Here is a 23,699-nt window from a genome sequence, read left to right on the forward strand (position 1 = left end):
CACACTACAGTGAGACCTGAACACACACTACAGAGAGACCTGAACACACACTACAGCGAGACCTGAACACACACTACAGCGAGACCTGAACACACACTACAGCGAGACCTGAACACACACTACAGTGAGACCTGAACACACACTACAGAGAGACCTGAACACACACTACAGCGAGACCTGAACACACACTACAGAGAGACCTGAACACACACTACAGCGAGACCTGAACACACACTACAGAGAGAGACCTGAACACACACTACAGCGAGACCTGAACACACACTACAGCGAGACCTGAACACACACTGCAGCGAGACCTGAACACACACTACAGCGAGACCTGAACACACACTACAGAGAGACCTGAACACACACTACAGCGAGACCTGAACACACACTACAGAGAGAGACCTGAACACACACTACAGCGAGACCTGAACACACACTACAGAGAGACCTGAACACACACTACAGCGAGACCTGAACACACACTACAGAGAGAGACCTGAACACACACTACAGCGAGACCTGAACACACACTACAGTGAGACCTGAACACACACTACAGCGAGACCTGAACACACACTACAGAGAGAGACCTGAACACACACTACAGCGAGACCTGAACACACACTACAGTGAGACCTGAACACACACTACAGAGAGACCTGAACACACACTACAGCGAGACCTGAACACACACTACAGAGAGACCTGAACACACACTACAGCGAGACCTGAACACACACTACAGAGAGAGACCTGAACACACACTACAGCGAGACCTGAACACACACTACAGAGAGACCTGAACACACACTACAGCGAGACCTGAACACACACTACAGAGAGAGACCTGAACACACACTACAGCGAGACCTGAACACACACTACAGTGAGACCTGAACACACACTACAGAGAGACCTGAACACACACTACAGCGAGACCTGAACACACACTACAGAGAGACCTGAACACACACTACAGCGAGACCTGAACACACACTACAGAGAGAGACCTGAACACACACTACAGCGAGACCTGAACACACACTACAGCGAGACCTGAACACACACTGCAGCGAGACCTGAACACACACTACAGCGAGACCTGAACACACACTGCAGCGAGACCTGAACACACACTACAGCGAGACCTGAACACACACTGCATTGAGACCTGAACACACACTACAGCGAGACCTGAACACACACTACAGCGAGACCTGAACACACACTACAGCGAGACCTGAACACACACTACAGCAAGACCTGAACACACACTACAGCGAGACCTGAACACACACACACACTACAGTGAGACACTACAGAGAGACCTGAACACACACTGCATTGAGACCTGAACACACACTACAGCGAGTCCTGAACACACACTACAGCGAGACCTGAACACACACCGCAGCGAGACCTGAACACACACCACAGCGAGACCTGAACACACACTACAGCGAGACCTGAACACACACTACAGAGAGACCTGAACACAAACTACAGCGAGACCTGAACACACACTACAGCGAGACCTGAACACACACTACAGCGAGAGACCTGAACACACACTACAGCGAGACCTGAACACACACTACAGCGAGAGACCTGAACACACACTACAGAGAGACCTGAACACACACTACAGAGAGACCTGAACACACACTACAGCGAGACCTGAACACACACTACAGCGAGAGACCTGAACACACACTACAGAGAGACCTGAACACACACTACAGAGAGACCTGAACACACACTACAGCGAGACCTGAACACACACTACAGAGAGACCTGAACACACACTACAGCGAGACCTGAACACACACTACAGCGAGACCTGAACACACACTACAGAGAGACCTGAACACACTACAGAGAGACCTGAACACACACTACAGCGAGACCTGAACACACACTACAGAGAGACCTAAACACACACTACAGAGAGAGACCTGAACACACACTACAGCGAGACCTGAACACACACTACAGCGAGACCTGAACACACACTACAGCGAGAGACCTGAACACACACTACAGCGAGACCTGAACACACACTACAGCGAGAGACCTGAACACACACTACAGCGAGACCTGAACACACACTACAGCGAGACCTGAACACACACTACAGAGAGACCTAAACACACACTACAGAGAGAGACCTGAACACACACTACAGCGAGACCTGAACACACACTACAGCGAGAGACCTGAACAAACACTACAGCGAGACCTGAACACACACTACAGCGAGAGACCTGAACACACACTACAGCGAGACCTGAACACACACTACAGCGAGACCTGAACACACACTACAGCGAGAGACCTGAACACACACTACAGCGAGACCTGAACACACACTACAGCGAGACCTGAACACACACACACTACAGCGAGAGACCTGAACACACACTACAGCGAGACCTGAACACACACTACAGAGAGACCTGAACACACACTACAGCGAGACCTGAACACACACTACAGCGAGACCTGAACACACTACAGAGAGACCTGAACACACACTACAGCGAGACCTGAACACACACTACAGCGAGACCTGAACACACACTACAGCGAGACCTGAACACACACTACAGTGAGACACTACAGAGAGACCTGAACACACACTACAGCGAGACCTAAACACACATTACAGAGAGACCTGAACACACACTCCAGAGAGAGACCTGAACACACACTACAGCGAGACCTGAACACACACTACAGCGAGAGACCTGAACACACACTACAGCGAGACCTGAACACACACTGCAGCGAGACCTGAACACACACTACAGCGAGACCTGAACACACACACACTACAGTGAGACACTACAGAGAGACCTGAACACACACTACAGTGAGACACTACAGAGAGACCTGAACACACACTACAGCGAGACCTGAACACACACTACAGCGAGACCTGAACACACACTACAGCGAGACCTGAACACACACTACAGCGAGACCTGAACACACACTACAGCGAGAGACCTGAACACACACTACAGCGAGACCTGAACACACACTGCAGCGAGACCTGAACACACACTACAGCGAGACCTGAACACACACACACTACAGTGAGACACTACAGAGAGACCTGAACACACACTGCAGCGAGACCTGAACACACACTACAGCGAGACCTGAACACACACTACAGCGAGACCTGAACACACACACACTACAGTGAGACACTACAGAGAGACCTGAACACACACTACAGCGAGACCTGAACACACACTACAGAGAGACCTAAACACACACTACAGAGAGAGACCTGAACACACACTACAGCGAGACCTGAACACACACTACAGCGAGAGACCTGAACAAACACTACAGCGAGACCTGAACACACACTACAGCGAGAGACCTGAACACACACTACAGCGAGACCTGAACACACACTACAGCGAGACCTGAACACACACTACAGCGAGAGACCTGAACACACACTACAGCGAGACCTGAACACACACTACAGCGAGACCTGAACACACACACACTACAGCGAGAGACCTGAACACACACTACAGCGAGACCTGAACACACACTACAGAGAGACCTGAACACACACTACAGCGAGACCTGAACACACACTACAGCGAGACCTGAACACACTACAGAGAGACCTGAACACACACTACAGCGAGACCTGAACACACACTACAGCGAGACCTGAACACACACTACAGCGAGACCTGAACACACACTACAGTGAGACACTACAGAGAGACCTGAACACACACTACAGCGAGACCTAAACACACATTACAGAGAGACCTGAACACACACTCCAGAGAGAGACCTGAACACACACTACAGCGAGACCTGAACACACACTACAGCGAGAGACCTGAACACACACTACAGCGAGACCTGAACACACACTGCAGCGAGACCTGAACACACACTACAGCGAGACCTGAACACACACACACTACAGTGAGACACTACAGAGAGACCTGAACACACACTACAGTGAGACACTACAGAGAGACCTGAACACACACTACAGCGAGACCTGAACACACACTACAGCGAGACCTGAACACACACTACAGCGAGACCTGAACACACACTACAGCGAGACCTGAACACACACTACAGCGAGAGACCTGAACACACACTACAGTGAGACCTGAACACACACTACAGAGAGACCTGAACACACACTACAGCGAGACCTGAACACACACTACAGAGAGACCTGAACACACACTACAGCGAGACCTGAACACACACTACAGAGAGAGACCTGAACACACACTACAGCGAGACCTGAACACACACTACAGAGAGACCTGAACACACACTACAGCGAGACCTGAACACACACTACAGAGAGAGACCTGAACACACACTACAGCGAGACCTGAACACACACTACAGTGAGACCTGAACACACACTACAGAGAGACCTGAACACACACTACAGCGAGACCTGAACACACACTACAGAGAGACCTGAACACACACTACAGCGAGACCTGAACACACACTACAGAGAGAGACCTGAACACACACTACAGCGAGACCTGAACACACACTACAGCGAGACCTGAACACACACTGCAGCGAGACCTGAACACACACTACAGCGAGACCTGAACACACACTGCAGCGAGACCTGAACACACACTACAGCGAGACCTGAACACACACTGCATTGAGACCTGAACACACACTACAGCGAGACCTGAACACACACTACAGCGAGACCTGAACACACACTACAGCGAGACCTGAACACACACTACAGCAAGACCTGAACACACACTACAGCGAGACCTGAACACACACACACACTACAGTGAGACACTACAGAGAGACCTGAACACACACTGCATTGAGACCTGAACACACACTACAGCGAGTCCTGAACACACACTACAGCGAGACCTGAACACACACCGCAGCGAGACCTGAACACACACCACAGCGAGACCTGAACACACACTACAGCGAGACCTGAACACACACTACAGAGAGACCTGAACACAAACTACAGCGAGACCTGAACACACACTACAGCGAGACCTGAACACACACTACAGCGAGAGACCTGAACACACACTACAGCGAGACCTGAACACACACTACAGCGAGAGACCTGAACACACACTACAGAGAGACCTGAACACACACTACAGAGAGACCTGAACACACACTACAGCGAGACCTGAACACACACTACAGCGAGAGACCTGAACACACACTACAGAGAGACCTGAACACACACTACAGAGAGACCTGAACACACACTACAGCGAGACCTGAACACACACTACAGAGAGACCTGAACACACACTACAGCGAGACCTGAACACACACTACAGCGAGACCTGAACACACACTACAGAGAGACCTGAACACACTACAGAGAGACCTGAACACACACTACAGCGAGACCTGAACACACACTACAGAGAGACCTAAACACACACTACAGAGAGAGACCTGAACACACACTACAGCGAGACCTGAACACACACTACAGCGAGACCTGAACACACACTACAGCGAGAGACCTGAACACACACTACAGCGAGACCTGAACACACACTACAGCGAGAGACCTGAACACACACTACAGCGAGACCTGAACACACACTACAGCGAGACCTGAACACACACTACAGAGAGACCTAAACACACACTACAGAGAGAGACCTGAACACACACTACAGCGAGACCTGAACACACACTACAGCGAGAGACCTGAACAAACACTACAGCGAGACCTGAACACACACTACAGCGAGAGACCTGAACACACACTACAGCGAGACCTGAACACACACTACAGCGAGACCTGAACACACACTACAGCGAGAGACCTGAACACACACTACAGCGAGACCTGAACACACACTACAGCGAGACCTGAACACACACACACTACAGCGAGAGACCTGAACACACACTACAGCGAGACCTGAACACACACTACAGAGAGACCTGAACACACACTACAGCGAGACCTGAACACACACTACAGCGAGACCTGAACACACTACAGAGAGACCTGAACACACACTACAGCGAGACCTGAACACACACTACAGCGAGACCTGAACACACACTACAGCGAGACCTGAACACACACTACAGTGAGACACTACAGAGAGACCTGAACACACACTACAGCGAGACCTAAACACACATTACAGAGAGACCTGAACACACACTCCAGAGAGAGACCTGAACACACACTACAGCGAGACCTGAACACACACTACAGCGAGAGACCTGAACACACACTACAGCGAGACCTGAACACACACTGCAGCGAGACCTGAACACACACTACAGCGAGACCTGAACACACACACACTACAGTGAGACACTACAGAGAGACCTGAACACACACTACAGTGAGACACTACAGAGAGACCTGAACACACACTACAGCGAGACCTGAACACACACTACAGCGAGACCTGAACACACACTACAGCGAGACCTGAACACACACTACAGCGAGACCTGAACACACACTACAGCGAGAGACCTGAACACACACTACAGCGAGACCTGAACACACACTGCAGCGAGACCTGAACACACACTACAGCGAGACCTGAACACACACACACTACAGTGAGACACTACAGAGAGACCTGAACACACACTGCAGCGAGACCTGAACACACACTACAGCGAGACCTGAACACACACTACAGCGAGACCTGAACACACACACACTACAGTGAGACACTACAGAGAGACCTGAACACACACTACAGCGAGACCTGAACACACACTACAGAGAGACCTAAACACACACTACAGAGAGAGACCTGAACACACACTACAGCGAGACCTGAACACACACTACAGCGAGAGACCTGAACAAACACTACAGCGAGACCTGAACACACACTACAGCGAGAGACCTGAACACACACTACAGCGAGACCTGAACACACACTACAGCGAGACCTGAACACACACTACAGCGAGAGACCTGAACACACACTACAGCGAGACCTGAACACACACTACAGCGAGACCTGAACACACACACACTACAGCGAGAGACCTGAACACACACTACAGCGAGACCTGAACACACACTACAGAGAGACCTGAACACACACTACAGCGAGACCTGAACACACACTACAGCGAGACCTGAACACACTACAGAGAGACCTGAACACACACTACAGCGAGACCTGAACACACACTACAGCGAGACCTGAACACACACTACAGCGAGACCTGAACACACACTACAGTGAGACACTACAGAGAGACCTGAACACACACTACAGCGAGACCTAAACACACATTACAGAGAGACCTGAACACACACTCCAGAGAGAGACCTGAACACACACTACAGCGAGACCTGAACACACACTACAGCGAGAGACCTGAACACACACTACAGCGAGACCTGAACACACACTGCAGCGAGACCTGAACACACACTACAGCGAGACCTGAACACACACACACTACAGTGAGACACTACAGAGAGACCTGAACACACACTACAGTGAGACACTACAGAGAGACCTGAACACACACTACAGCGAGACCTGAACACACACTACAGCGAGACCTGAACACACACTACAGCGAGACCTGAACACACACTACAGCGAGACCTGAACACACACTACAGCGAGAGACCTGAACACACACTACAGCGAGACCTGAACACACACTGCAGCGAGACCTGAACACACACTACAGCGAGACCTGAACACACACACACTACAGTGAGACACTACAGAGAGACCTGAACACACACTACAGTGAGACACTACAGAGAGACCTGAACACACACTGCAGCGAGACCTGAACACACACTACAGCGAGACCTGAACACACACTACAGCGAGACCTGAACACACACACACTACAGTGAGACACTACAGAGAGACCTGAACACACACTACAGTGAGACACTACAGCGAGACCTGAACACACACACACTACAGTGAGACACTACAGAGAGACCTGAACACACACTACAGAGAGACACTACAGAGAGACCTGAACACACACTACAGTGAGACACTACAGCGAGACCTGAACACACACACACTACAGTGAGACACTACAGAGAGACCTGAACACACACTACAGTGAGACACTACAGAGAGACCTGAACACACACTACAGCGAGACCTGAACACACACTACAGCGAGACCTGAACACACACTACAGCGAGACCTGAACACACACTACAGCGAGACCTGAACACACACTACAGCGAGAGACCTGAACACACACTACAGCGAGACCTGAACACACACTGCAGCGAGACCTGAACACACACTACAGCGAGACCTGAACACACACACACTACAGTGAGACACTACAGAGAGACCTGAACACACACTACAGTGAGACACTACAGAGAGACCTGAACACACACACACTACAGTGAGACACTACAGAGAGACCTGAACACACACTACAGAGAGACACTACAGAGAGACCTGAACACACACTACAGTGAGACACTACAGCGAGACCTGAACACACACACACTACAGTGAGACACTACAGAGAGACCTGAACACACACTACAGCGAGACCTAAACACACACTACAGAGAGACCTGAACACACACTACAGAGAGAGACCTGAACACACACTACAGCGAGACCTGAACACACACTGCAGCGAGACCTGAACACACACTACAGCGAGACCTGAACACACACACACTACAGTGAGACACTACAGAGAGACCTGAACACACACTACAGTGAGACACTACAGAGAGACCTGAACACACACACACTACAGTGAGACACTACAGAGAGACCTGAACACACACTACAGAGAGACACTACAGAGAGACCTGAACACACACTACAGTGAGACACTACAGCGAGACCTGAACACACACACACTACAGTGAGACACTACAGAGAGACCTGAACACACACTACAGCGAGACCTAAACACACACTACAGAGAGACCTGAACACACACTACAGAGAGAGACCTGAACACACACTACAGCGAGACCTAAACACACACTACAGAGAGACCTGAACACACACTACAGCGAGACCTGAACACACACTACAGAGAGAGACCTGAACACACACTACAGAGAGAGACCTGAACACACACTACAGCGAGACCTAAACACACACTACAGAGAGACCTGAACACACACTACAGCGAGACCTGAACACACACTACAGAGAGAGACCTGAACACACACTACAGCGAGAGACCTGAACACACACTACAGAGAGAGACCTGAACACACACTACAGCGAGACCTGAACACACACTACAGCGAGACCTAAACACACACTACAGCGAGACCTGAACACACACTACAGAGAGACCTGAACACACACTACAGCGAGACCTGAACACACACTACAGTGAGACCTGAACACACACTACAGAGAGACCTGAACACACACTACAGAGAGACCTGAACACACACTACAGAGAGACCTGAACACACACTACAGCGAGACCTGAACACACACTACAGAGAGAGACCTGAACACACACTACAGCGAGAGACCTGAACACACACTACAGAGAGAGACCTGAACACACACTACAGCGAGACCTGAACACACACTACAGAGAGAGACATGAACACACACTACAGCGAGACCTAAACACACACTACAGAGAGACCTGAACACACACTACAGCGAGACCTGAACACACACTACAGTGAGACCTGAACACACACTACAGAGAGACCTGAACACACACTACAGAGAGACCTGAACACACACTACAGAGAGAGACCTGAACACACACTACAGCGAGACCTAAACACACACTACAGCGAGACCTGAACACACACTACAGAGAGACGTGAACACACACTACAGCGAGACCTGAACACACACTACAGCGAGACCTGAACACACACTACAGCGAGACCTGAACACACACTACAGAGAGACCTGAACACACACTACAGAGAGACCTGAACACACACTACAGCGAGACCTGAACACACACTACAGAGAGACCTGAACACACACTACAGAGAGACGTGAACACACACTACATCAGAGTCAAGAGGCAACACACAGATAAAAATAGACAGTGGCCTGTGCTTATAAAACAATGCTCTTATTTCTGGCCGTCTGCCGAAACAAAGTCTGTCTCAGATCTCCAAACAGAGGAATTCATGCGCAGCAAAACACTCTTCAGGAATAATCTGCCAAGTGTCATCTTTAAAAAGAAATCAAACTGAGAAGTCTCAAAAACAAAAAGTCTGTTGCTCTAAAGCATTCTGGATTTACCACAGTTTAATTTGGAAATGTATTTTCAGGTCTAAGCTCAAAAAGTGAATAAATGGATTATAAATACAGCATAAATATAATTTAGTACCATACAATCCCCTAAAAATACAAAATATTTAATAAAAAAACATTATCGAACTAAAATATAGTACAATAATTTCAGTGAAATAAAAAGAAAAACAATTCGGTAATTTTTGACCGACACACAAACTTGACTCTCCAAGTTCTGAACGTGAGACTGTTAAAAACACTTGTACAAACTGAGGGATAGTTCACAATTATTTCTGATGCCATGCAGTAAACAATCATTTAGCAGGTAAACCCCCTGAGACGCTGTTTAAGTGCTCTTATACTCCTCACTTCAGGAGCAATGCGAGCGGAAAACATCTGTGAACATCCTTAAACACAAGCCTTTATTCTCTCGTCCATGAAAAACTGTGTTCCTTGACAAGCAGCAGCTGTTCAGAGCATCTCAGATAAACACGTGTTTGGACAATTAAAATGTTATGCTAGCAGGTCCAAATCAAAGGTGTTCCCTATTAAGTGTGGCTTTTGGTGTCGGGATTCAATTACAGTCAAACCAAAAATTATTTAGACACCAAATATATTTTTCTACTAGTGTGTGCAGGACACTGTAGTTCATTTATGTAAGTGAGGAGAGCAAAATAAAGTAAACTGTGAGATATTATACCCAATAATTCTTCATTCAGTGACTACCAGTGACATTTATATAAACTTTGGGACCAAAACTGATTCGGACACTTTGAGCTGATCATGTTTTGCTGAAGTGTTTCTTCTTTAATTGCTAATGCTCTTTTTACACACAGACTGAACACAATGAAGCATTGCTTGGTGATTGGTTGAGCTAAACTGGTATTATCTAATTGTGTAGTTAAATTTAACAGCTGACAGATATTCAACATAATTCATGTGTGAGACAGTCTAACAGAAGGACGGACAAAACCAGTCAAATATCAACTGAGTTCTGCTCATATTTTATTAACGTTTTCTAAACTATAGCGAATAAACTGTGATAATGTGAGAAATGTTGAAGGTGTCTGAATAAATTTTGGTTTGACTGTAAATCCCTGACACTCAAACGATGGCAGCTCTTAAAACACACTACAAGTCATTATAGGAATATAGTGGAAATTGCATTTTTTGTTTGCTTTAACTCAAGGTGGCAGCCGCTATGCTTCCATCCAACTATTTTCTATGTGCATTTTGGTATATTGCATAAAAAAAAATAAAAAAAACGCTGGATGGAAACGCCAAGATGTGCATTAACTAGGGATGCACCGATATGAACAGTATAACGGTATATGGCCTATACCGATAACCGATAATCTTTATATTTAAAAGTTGATACAATTACAATTAAGGGCCGTAATTAACAACAAGCACTAGTTTATGGAGAGACAGAATAAACAATTAATTCCATTATACATTTTTATACAAGCAATTTAATTAAATATTTGTAAAAAAAAAAAAATACTAATGAGATGTGAGCATGGTGCAAAATGTATGAACGTAAAATAAAAAAGTGTTGCCACACTTTCCAATGAAATCACGTGATATTCCAGTTCAGGATGACAGACACACTTCAGATGTGCACTGTTCAACATGATGGTTTTGAATAACTTGAAATATGATTGAAAATCACTTCAAAAAAGGAAAATACAGTTCAGTGCAACATGTGCAGCGCAAGTCTGTCATATCGGCTACATAAAAGTATCATGAGAACATTATAATTGTGTGTTTGAGACGTGGATTTTACTGGAGAGACTTTTGTTTTTGTAATCAGGCTCTCAAAAATTATAAACTTGGATTTAGATTTATCGGCCGATATATCGGTTATCGGCTTTCAAACATAAAGAATTATCGTATCGGCCAAAATTTTCATATCGGTGCATCCCTAGATTTTATTTATAAATAAATAAATAAATAAATAAATAATGAGTCTATCCCATGAGAGGCTTTAGAACTGAGGCTGAAAACTTTACTGAATATAAAAATGTGTATTAAAAAACATGGAACCAATAAATAAATAAATTCTTTAAAATGTGGAGCTCATGGCGCGAGGTGCTTAAAAAAACCGCGAGCTGCAAATATACCTGACAAAATAACTTCTGTTTCAAGGTGTTTTTCATTTTAATTTCATAAGGATTATCTAAATAAAAAAAGCAATTTATAATTGACATTTTAATTATACTTTTAAAGAGACAAGATCATTTAAGCCAACTATAGGCTAAACGTGTGTATTAATACAATTTGCACTTTACATTCAATTTTTTATTTTCTTGAGAACGTTTCCTAATTATTTCAATGCAGATTTAATAATATCCGTTATCCCTCCATACTAGATTCTGTTAATAAAAAGTTAATGTGACGTGATTTCAGCGGTTTTATATCCGGTGCGAGAGGGCGATCGAACACGATCTAATCCTGAATTTAACATGAGAGAGAAGCTAAAATACTGAAATGAAGATTTCAAACAAGTTTAACAACATCAGAAGTGTGTGTGTGTGTGTGTGTGTGTGTGTGTGTGTGTGTCGGTCAGACGACACACACACCGTTTCAGAGCCGCGCGTCAGACCTTCATCAAACGAGTCTCACCTCGTTTCCCTCATTCACAGACACTCCTGAGTTCATGATCCCGAAACTCTCGGATCTAATCCCGGTTTTCCAGCAGGAGACGGTCACCCGAGGTCGACGAGAAACACGTTCCTCCTGCTTCTGTGACACACACACACATCCTCGATTTCACCAGCACGATCCCCGACGGTATTCCCAACGCAATCCCGACGGTAATCCTGCGCGAGAGACACGGTTAAATCCACACTGAGAACCGTTGTGGCGATCCACACATTCCCCTAGCCAGCCGGAGACTCCCGACAGCAGATCTGCAGCGCTCTGATTCACACACACACACACACAGAGAGAGAGAGCGAGGGAGGGCGGGAGAGGGGAGAGAGAGAGAGAGAGAGCGAGAGAGAGAGAGAGAGAGACAGACCTCCTCTGGGCCTCACAGCTGCATGGGGCCGCAGGAGGAGTGTTTTACACGTGTGTGTGTGTGTGTGTGTGTGTGTGTGTGTGTGTGTGTGTGTGTGTGTCTGTTCCAGCCCGTCAGATTCCCCTCGGCTGGAATATGATCAGTCACTCTGCTCTCAGATAGTCACTTCAACTCCTTTAAGCTTTTTAAGAGCCAACTTTATGACCAACTAATTTCTATTATTTTCCCAGTTGTTTGGGATAAAAGCCAAAGGATTTTCTACATACATACACACACATCCAGACATACACACACACACACACACACACACACACACACACACACACACACACACACACACACAGAGTTTATACAATTTGGACTATTTCTTGTAATTCTGAGAAAAATAGACAGATTTTATTCTGTGGCGGAAACAAGTTTCGTAGAAAAGACTTATGCACTGAGTGTAACTAGAAAAAATTAAAAAGACTAAAAAAATGTGTATAAAAAACATGGAACTCTAAATATTTTTTTTATATATTATACCTATAATATATTTTACTTCTCATTCTTAAAAACGTGGCACTGATGGGGTAAGACGCTAAAAAAAGTTTGACTTTGTCTGGAAAACCTGTTTGAAAACAGTCATTATTTGTATTATTTAGTTTGGTGTCGCCAGCGACACACTGCATCTTTTATAAAGAGGAACATTAGAGGGTTTAAAATCTGAATTTAGATGACTTCGCACATGTCATGTACTCTCAAAATGCCATGAAATACCATAAAAGCGCCATTAAAGTATCATAAAAGCAATTATTCTGTATTTTTTAAATCATATTCTCACTTCCACACACTCAAACAAACTGCAAAAAGATGCAATGCAGCAGATTCAACATTAATGACACTAAATCAGATTTTAACTGAATTTAGAAGACTTGAAGAAACGCTGCTCAGTTTTAGGAGCACTGTCTCTTTAACACACCGCATCTGATCCAGAACTTTCTCCAGTAGATTAAATCGCTCTGTTGGCACACACTCTGTGTAACATACTTAATCATAGGTGTGTGTCATCATGTTAGATGAATCTTCATCCAACACTCTGTCAGAAACAATGAAAAACACACTGCATCTGTCTCACACACTCAGAGTCTCACACACTCAGAGTCTGTCTCACACACTCAGAGTCTGTCTCACACTCAGAGTCTCACACACTCACTCTGTCTCACACACTCAGAGTCTGTCTCACACACTCAGTCTCACACACTCAGAGTCTGTCTCACACACTCAGTCTCACACACTCAGTCTGTCTCACACTCAGAGTCTCACACACTCACTCTGTCTCACACACTCACTCTGTCTCACACACTCAGAGTCTGTCTCACACACTCAGAGTCTGTCTCACACACTCAGAGTCTGTCTCACACTCAGAGTCTCACACACTCACTCTGTCTCACACACTCAGAGTCTGTCTCACACACTCAGTCTCACACACTCAGAGTCTGTCTCACACACTCAGAGTCTGTCTCACACACTCAGTCTCACACACTCAGTCTGTCTCACACACTCACTCTGTCTCACACACTCACTCTGTCTCACACACTCACTCTGTCTCACACACTCAGAGTCTGTCTCACACACTCAGTCTGTCTCACACACTCAGTCTCACACACTCAGAGTCTGTCTCACACACTCAGAGTCTGTCTCACACACTCTGTCTCACACACTCAGAGTCTGTCTCACACACTCAGTCTCACACACTCAGTCTGTCTCACACACTCAGTCTGTCTCACACACTCAGTCTGTCTCACACACTCAGTCTGTCTCACACACTCAGAGTCTGTCTCACACACTCAGTCTCACACACTCAGTCTGTCTCACACACTCAGTCTCACACACTCAGAGTCTGTCTCACACACTCCGAGTCTGTCTCACACACTCCGAGTCTGTCTCACACACTCAGAGTCTGTCTCACACACTCAGAGTCTCACACACTCACTCTGTCTCACACACTCACTCTGTCTCACACACTCACTCTGTCTCACACACTCAGAGTCTGTCTCACACACTCAGAGTCTGTCTCACACACTCAGAGTCTGTCTCACACACTCAGTCCGTCTCACACTGTCTCACACACTCAGTCTGTCTCACACACTCAGTCTGTCTCACACACACTCAGTCTGTCTCACACACTCCGAGTCTGTCTCACACACTCAGTCTGTCTCACACACTCAGTCTGTCTCACACACTCAGTCTGTCTCACACTCTCACACTCAGTCTGTCTCACACACTCAGTCTGTCTCACACACTCACTCTGTCTCACACACTCACTCTGTCTCACACACTCAGAGTCTGTCTCACACACTCAGTCTGTCTCACACACTCAGTCTCACACACTCAGAGTCTGTCTCACACACTCAGAGTCTGTCTCACACACTCTGTCTCACACACTCAGAGTCTGTCTCACACTCAAGAGTCTCACACACTCACTCTGTCTCACACACTCACTCTGTCTCACACACTCAGAGTCTGTCTCACACACTCAGTCTCACACACTCAGAGTCTGTCTCACACACTCAGAGTCTGTCTCACACACTCAGTCTCACACACTCAGAGTCTGTCTCACACACTCAGAGTCTGTCTCACACTCAGAGTCTCACACACTCACTCTGTCTCACACACTCAGAGTCTGTCTCACACACTCAGTCTCACACACTCAGAGTCTGTCTCACACACTCAGAGTCTGTCTCACACACTCAGTCTCACACACTCAGTCTGTCTCACACACTCACTCTGTCTCACACACTCAAGAGTCTGTCTCACACACTCACTCTGTCTCACACACTCACTCTGTCTCACACACTCACTCTGTCTCACACACTCAGAGTCTGTCTCACACACTCAGTCTGTCTCACACACTCAGTCTCACACACTCAGAGTCTGTCTCACACACTCAGAGTCTGTCTCACACACTCTGTCTCACACACTCAGAGTCTGTCTCACACACTCAGTCTCACACACTCACTCTGTCTCACACACTCAGTCTGTCTCACACACTCAGTCTGTCTCACACACTCAGTCTGTCTCACACACTCAGAGTCTGTCTCACACACTCAGTCTCACACACTCACTCTGTCTCACACACTCAGTCTGTCTCACACACTCAGTCTGTCTCACACACTCAGTCTCACACACTCAGAGTCTGTCTCACACACTCCGAGTCTGTCTCACACACTCCGAGTCTGTCTCACACACTCCGAGTCTGTCTCACACACTCAGAGTCTGTCTCACACACTCAGAGTCTCACACACTCACTCTGTCTCACACACTCACTCTGTCTCACACACTCACTCTGTCTCACACACTCACTCTGTCTCACACACTCAGAGTCTGTCTCACACACTCAGAGTCTGTCTCACACACTCAGAGTCTGTCTCACACACTCCGAGTCTGTCTCACACACTCCGAGTCTGTCTCACACACTCCGAGTCTGTCTCACACACTCAGAGTCTGTCTCACACACTCAGAGTCTCACACACTCACTCTGTCTCACACACTCACTCTGTCTCACACACTCAGAGTCTGTCTCACACACTCAGAGTCTGTCTCACACACTCAGAGTCTGTCTCACACACTCAGAGTCTGTCTCACACACTCAGAGTCTGTCTCACACACTCAGTCCGTCTCACACTGTCTCACACACTCAGTCTGTCTCACACACTCAGTCTGTCTCACACACACTCAGTCTGTCTCACACACTCCGAGTCTGTCTCACACACTCAGTCTGTCTCACACACTCAGTCTGTCTCACACTCTCACACTCAGTCTGTCTCACACACTCAGTCTGTCTCACACACTCAGAGTCTGTCTCACACACTCAGTCTGTCTCACACACTCAGTCTGTCTCACACACTCAGAGTCTGTCTCACACACTCAGTCTGTCTCACACACTCAGAGTCTCACACACTCAGTCTGTCTCACACACTCAGTCTGTCTCACACACTCAGTCTGTCTCACACACTCAGTCTGTCTCACACACTCAGTCTGTCTCACACACTCAGTCTGTCTCACACACTCAGTCTGTCTCACACACTCAGTCTGTCTCACACACTCAGTCTGTCTCACACACTCAGAGTCTCACACACTCAGTCTGTCTCACACACTCAGTCTGTCTCACACACTCAGTCTGTCTCACACACTCAGTCTGTCTCACACACTCAGAGTCTGTCTCACACACTCAGAGGCTCATGTAAAGACAGAGATGGGTTGAGTTTATGTGGTTAAAAGTGATGAGTTACACAATGCGTTCAACAGCTCCCTCTAGTGAAGCCGTCAGGTGATTATTTTACACAAAAGTTATTTTACACTCAAAGTTCAGTCATTATTTGACAAATATAACCCAAAACACACTTTACGACAACATTCATTCACAGTCATGCACATTATCGACAGTCAAAAAAAATTATTCAGACACCAGATATAATTTCTACTAGTGTGTGCAGGACACTATGGTTCATTTCTGTAAGTGAGGAGAGCAAAATAAAGTAAACTGTGAGATATTATACCCAATAATTCTTCATCCAGTGACTACCAGTAACATTTATAAACATTTGGGCCCAAAAATGATTCGGACACTTTGAGCTGATCATGTTTTGCTGAAGTGTGTTTTCTTTAATTGCTAATGCTCTTTTTACACACAGACTGAACACAATGAAGCATTGCTTGGTGATTGGTTGAGCTAAACTGGTATTATCTAATTGTGTAGTTAAATTTAACAGCTGACAGATATTCAACATCATTCATGTGTGAGACAGTCTAACAGAAGGACGGACAAAACCAGTCAAATATCAACTGAGTTCTGCTCATATTTTATTACCATTTTCTAAACTATAGCGAATAAACTGTGATAATGTGAGACATGTTGAAAGTGTCTGAATAAACTCTGGTTTGACTGTATATAAACTACATGCATTCAGACACAAACTCACTCAAGGTTTGATATTTTTGGTTTTCTGGAAACAGACACACTCTGAACCCACAAATACCAAAATACTCTGATGAATAATTCACGAATCCACTGAACGTCAGAATCATCCACAGACCGACACAATCTCATCTCATATCAACACTAAAAGTGGTTCAATTGCACTATTACTGACACATTCAGCCTCTATCTTCATCTTTACTTTATTCTTCTTAATCACGCGTTTGCTTAAAGACACTTCCTTAATTTATTCCTTCTCAAAATCAACCCAGAAATCATTTATTCTGCACTGTTAATTCTGTCTGCACTGTTTTCTTAACGGTTTGTTTGTGTAAACTTGCTATTTTGTTGAGCATCTTGCTCCACACAATAAATTATTATTTGCACAATTGATACAATAAATAAATTATGAATTGCTTTAAATATTTTTCAAGTAACTTTAACTGTATTTTGTCCCTATGGGGCAAATGGCTTTTACAGTAAGACATACAAACAAGATGATAAAATACAGAAAATAACACAATAAAAAAATTGATTAAAATAAATAAATTGATTGAAATAAATAAATTATTAGCAATTTTTTTTTAGCTTTAACTGTATTTTGTCCCTATGGGGCAAATAGCTTTTACAGTAAGATATACAAACAAGACACGGAAAATGGGTTAAGCCCGATTCTGAAGACCCTTCATTGGCCGCCCATGAAATTCAGAATTGATTTTAAAATCCTTTTATTTGTTTCTCTACGTGATCTCGCCCCCATCTATTTATCTGAATTGCTGCAACCATATATATACTCCTTCAAGACGTTTGAGATCAAGTCAAGTCTCTTTCATTTATACAGCGCTTTAACAATATAGACTGTTTCAAAGCAGCTTTACAGTGATAATAGGAGATTACAGTAACAGAGATTGTTTTGGCTCCAGTGATCCAGAACCTTTTATTAGTCCCGCATTCCAGACTCAAAGAGGGGATCGAGCATTATCTGTGGCTGGGCCTCGTTTTTTTGTAATATTACTTAACTGTTTTAACTGTGTTTTAGCTGTGTTTTAACTGTGTTTGCTGTGTTTTAGTTGTTTGCTGTGTTTTAGCTGTTTGCTGTGTTTGCTGTGTTTTAACTGTGTTTTAGCTGTTTGCTGTGTTTTAGCTGTTTGCTGTGTTTGCTGTGTTTTAACTGTGTTTTAGCTGTTTGCTGTGTTTTAGCTGTTTGCTGTGTTTTAGCTGTGTTTAACTGTGTTTTAGCTGTGTTTTAGCTGTTTGCTGTGTTTTAGCTGTGTTTAACTGTGTTTTAACTGTGTTTTAGCTGTTTGCTGTGTTTTAGCTGTTTGCTGTGTTTTAGCTGTGTTTAAATGTGTTGTAGCTGTGTTTTAGCTGTGTTTAACTGTGTTTTAGCTGTTTGCTGTGTTTTAGCTGTTTGCTGTGTTTTAGCTGTGTTTAACTGTGTTTTAGCTGTTTGCTGTGTTTTAGCTGTGTTTAACTGTGTTTTAGCTGTTTGCTGTGTTTTAGCTGTTTGCTGTGTTTTAGCTGTGTTTAACTGTGTTTTAGCTGTTTGCTGTGTTTTAGCTGTGTTGTTTGCTGTGTTTTAGCTGTGTTTTAGCTGTGTTTTAGCTGTGTTTTAGCTGTGTTGTTTGCTGTGTTTTAGCTGTATTATAGCTGTGTTGTTTGCTGTGTTTTAGCTGTGTTTTAACTGTGCTGTAGCTGTGTTGTAGCTGTGTTTTAACTGTGCTGTAGCTGTGTTTTAACTGTTTTAACTGTTTTAGCTGTGTTTTAACTGTGTTGTAGCTGTGTTGTAGCTGTGTTTTAACTGTGTTGTAGCTGTGTTTTAACTGTGTTTTAGCTGTGTTTTAACTGTGTTGTAGCTGTGTTTTAACTGTGTTGTAGCTGTGTTTTAACTGTGTTTTAACTGTGTTGTAGCTGTGTTTTAACTGTGTTTTAACTGTGTTGTATCTGTGCTGTAGCTGTGTTTTAACTGTGTTTTAACTGTGTTGTATCTGTGCTGTAGCTGTGTTTTAACTGTTTTAGCTGTATTTTAACTGTTTTAGCTGTGTTGTAGCTGTGTTTTAGCTGTGTTTTAACTGTTGTAGCTGTGTTGTTTGCTGTGTTTTAGCTGTATTTTAACTGTTTTAGCTGTGTTGTAGCTGTGTTTTAGCTGTGTTTTAACTGTGTTGTAGCTGTGTTGTAGCTGTGCTGTAGCTGTGTTTTAACTGTGTTGTAGCTGTGTTGTTTGCTGTGTTTTAGCTGTATTTTAACTGTTTTAGCTGTGTTGTAGCTGTGTTTTAGCTGTTTTAACTGTGTTGTAGCTGTGCTGTAGCTGTGTTTTAACTGTTTTAGCTGTGTTTTAACTGTGTTGTAGCTGTGTTTTAACTGTGTTGTAGCTGTGCTGTAGCTGTGTTTTAGCTGTGTTTTAACTGTGTTGTAGCTGTGTTTTAGCTGTGTTTTAACTGTGTTGTAGCTGTGTTTTAACTGTGTTTTAGCTGTTTTAACTGTGTTTTAGCTGTGTTTTAACTGTGTTGTAGCTGTGTTGTAGCTGTGCTGTAGCTGTGCTGTAGCTGTGTTTTAACTGTGTTGTAGCTGTGTTTTAACTGTGTTTTAGCTGTGTTTTAACTGTGTTTTAACTGTGTTGTAGCTGTGCTGTAGCTGTGTTTTAACTGTGTTGTAGCTGTGTTTTAACTGTGTTTTAGCTGTGTTTTAACTGTGTTTTAACTGTGTTGTAGCTGTGCTGTAGCTGTGTTTTAACTGTGTTGTAGCTGTGTTTTAACTGTGTTTTAGCTGTGTTGTAGCTGTGCTGTAGCTGTGTTTTAACTGTGTTGTAGCTGTGCTGTAGCTGTGTTTTAACTGTGTTTTAGCTGTGTTTTAACTGTGTTTTAGCTGTATTTTAACTGTTTTAGCTGTGTTGTAGCTGTGTTTTAGCTGTGTTGTAGCTGTGTTGTAGCTGTGCTGTAGCTGTGTTTTAACTGTGTTGTAGCTGTGTTGTTTGCTGTGTTTTAGCTGTATTTTAACTGTTTTAGCTGTGTTTTAGCTGTGTTTTAGCTGTGTTTTAGCTGTGTTGTAGCTGTGCTGTAGCTGTGTTTTAACTGTGTTTTAGCTGTGTTTTAACTGTGTTTTAGCTGTATTTTAACTGTTTTAGCTGTGTTGTAGCTGTGTTTTAGCTGTGTTGTAGCTGTGTTGTAGCTGTGCTGTAGCTGTGTTTTAACTGTGTTGTAGCTGTGTTGTTTGCTGTGTTTTAGCTGTATTTTAACTGTTTTAGCTGTGTTGTAGCTGTGTTGTAGCTGTGTTTTAGCTGTGTTTTAGCTGTGTTGTAGCTGTGCTGTAGCTGTGTTTTAACTGTGTTGTAGCTGTGTTTTAACTGTGTTGTATCTGTGCTGTAGCTGTGTTTTAACTGTGCTGTAGCTGTGTTTTAACTGTGTTGTAGCTGTGTTGTAGCTGTGTTTTAACTGTGTTGTAGCTGTGTTTTAACTGTGTTTTAACTGTGTTGTAGCTGTGTTTTAACTGTGTTTTAGCTGTGTTTTAACTGTGTTGTAGCTGTGTTTTAACTGTGTTGTAGCTGTGTTTTAACTGTGTTGTAGCTGTGTTTTAGCTGTGTTTAACTGTGTTTTAGCTGTGTTTTAACTGTGTTGTAGCTGTGTTTTAACTGTGTTTTAGCTGTGTTTTAAATGTGTTGTAGCTGTGTTGTAGCTGTGTTGTAGCTGTGTTTTAGCTGTGTTTTAGCTGTGTTGTAGCTGTGTTTTAACTGTGTTTTAGCTGTGCTGTAGCTGTGTTTTAGCTGTGTTTTAACTGTGTTGTAGCTGTGCTGTAGCTGTGTTTTAACTGTGTTTTAGCTGTGTTTTAACTGTGTTGTAGCTGTGTTTTAACTGTGTTTTAGCTGTGTTGTAGCTGTGTTTTAACTGTGTTTTAGCTGTGCTGTAGCTGTGTTTTAGCTGTGTTTTAACTGTGTTGTAGCTGTGCTGTAGCTGTGTTTTAACTGTGTTTTAGCTGTGTTTTAAATGTGTTGTAGCTGTGTTGTAGCTGTGTTTTAGCTGTGTTTTAGCTGTGTTGTAGCTGTGTTTTAACTGTGTTTTAGCTGTGCTGTAGCTGTGTTGTAGCTGTGTTTTAACTGTGTTGTAGCTGTGCTGTAGCTGTGTTTTAACTGTGTTTTAGCTGTGTTTTAACTGTTGTAGCTGTGTTGTAGCTGTGTTTTAGCTGTGTTGTAGCTGTGTTGTAGCTGTGTTGTAGCTGTGTTTAACTGTGTTTTAGCTGTGTTGTAGCTGTGTTGTAGCTGTGTTGTAGCTGTGTTTTAACTGTGTTTTAGCTGTGTTGTAGCTGTGCTGTAGCTGTAGCTGTGTTTTAGCTGTGTTTTAGCTGTGTTTTAACTGTGTTGTAGCTGTGTTGTAGCTGTGTTTTAACTGTGTTGTAGCTGTGTTTTAACTGTGTTTTAGCTGTGTTGTAGCTGTGCTGTAGCTGTGTTTTAACTGTGTTTTAGCTGTGTTTTAACTGTGTTGTAGCTGTGGTTTAACTGTGTTGTAGCTGTGTTGTAGCTGTGTTTTAGCTGTGTTGTAGCTGTGCTGTAGCTGTAGCTGTGTTTTAGCTGTGTTTTAGCTGTGTTTTAACTGTGTTGTAGCTGTGTTGTAGCTGTGTTGTAGCTGTGTTTTAACTGTGTTGTAGCTGTGTTTTAACTGTGTTTTAGCTGTGCTGTAGCTGTGTTTTAACTGTGTTTTAGCTGTGTTTTAACTGTGTTGTAGCTGTGTTTTAACTGTGTTGTAGCTGTGTTGTAGCTGTGTTTTAACTGTGTTTTAGCTGTGCTGTAGCTGTGTTTTAACTGTGTTTTAGCTGTGTTTTAACTGTGTTGTAGCTGTGTTGTAGCTGTGTTTTAACTGTGTTGTAGCTGTGTTGTAGCTGTGTTGTAGCTGTGTTTTAACTGTGTTGTAGCTGTGTTGTAGCTGTACTGTAGCTGTGTTTTAACTGTGTTTTAACTGTGTTGTAGCTGTGTTGTAGCTGTGTTTTAACTGTGTTTTAGCTGTGTTTTAACTGTGTTGTAGCTGTGTTGTAGCTGTGTTTTAACTGTGTTGTAGCTGTGTTGTAGCTGTGTTGTAGCTGTGTTTTAACTGTGTTGTAGCTGTGTTGTAGCTGTGTTGTAGCTGTGTTTTAACTGTGTTGTAGCTGTGTTTTAGCTGTGTTTTAACTGTGTTGTAGCTGTGTTGTAGCTGTGTTGTAGCTGTGTTTTAACTGTGTTGTAGCTGTGTTGTAGCTGTGTTGTAGCTGTGTTTTAACTGTGTTGTAGCTGTGTTGTAGCTGTGTTTTAGCTGTGTTTTAACTGTGTTGTAGCTGTGTTGTAGCTGTGTTGTAGCTGTGTTTTAACTGTGTTGTAGCTGTGTTGTAGCTGTGTTTTAGCTGTGTTTTAACTGTGTTGTAGCTGTGTTGTAGCTGTGTTTTAGCTGTGTTGTAGCTGTGTTGTAGCTGTGT

At 44.3% G+C, this 23,699-nt stretch overlaps 1 protein-coding gene across 2 annotated transcripts in view; it reads right to left on the reverse strand.

The window, feature by feature from the left end:
• Nucleotides 1-23,699, reverse strand: part of mcc (MCC regulator of WNT signaling pathway) — a gene marked incomplete at its 5' end in the record, with an annotated part of 102,094 nt that overhangs the window by 67,385 nt on the left and 11,010 nt on the right. Inside the window, one exon of one of the 2 annotated variants that reach the window (XM_079871538.1) lies at nt 12,907-13,242. The exons of the other annotated variant lie outside the window; for it this stretch is intronic. Within the exon in view, the coding sequence (XP_079727664.1) occupies nt 12,907-12,942 (36 nt within the window). Of the gene's footprint in view, nt 1-12,906; nt 13,243-23,699 lie in introns of those variants that run through there. 2 annotated transcript variants of the gene reach the window in all.

This window comes from Squalius cephalus, assembly GCF_949319135.1.
Source record: "Squalius cephalus genome assembly, chromosome: 5".
In the NCBI taxonomy this organism is placed as follows: domain Eukaryota; kingdom Metazoa; phylum Chordata; class Actinopteri; order Cypriniformes; family Leuciscidae; genus Squalius; species Squalius cephalus.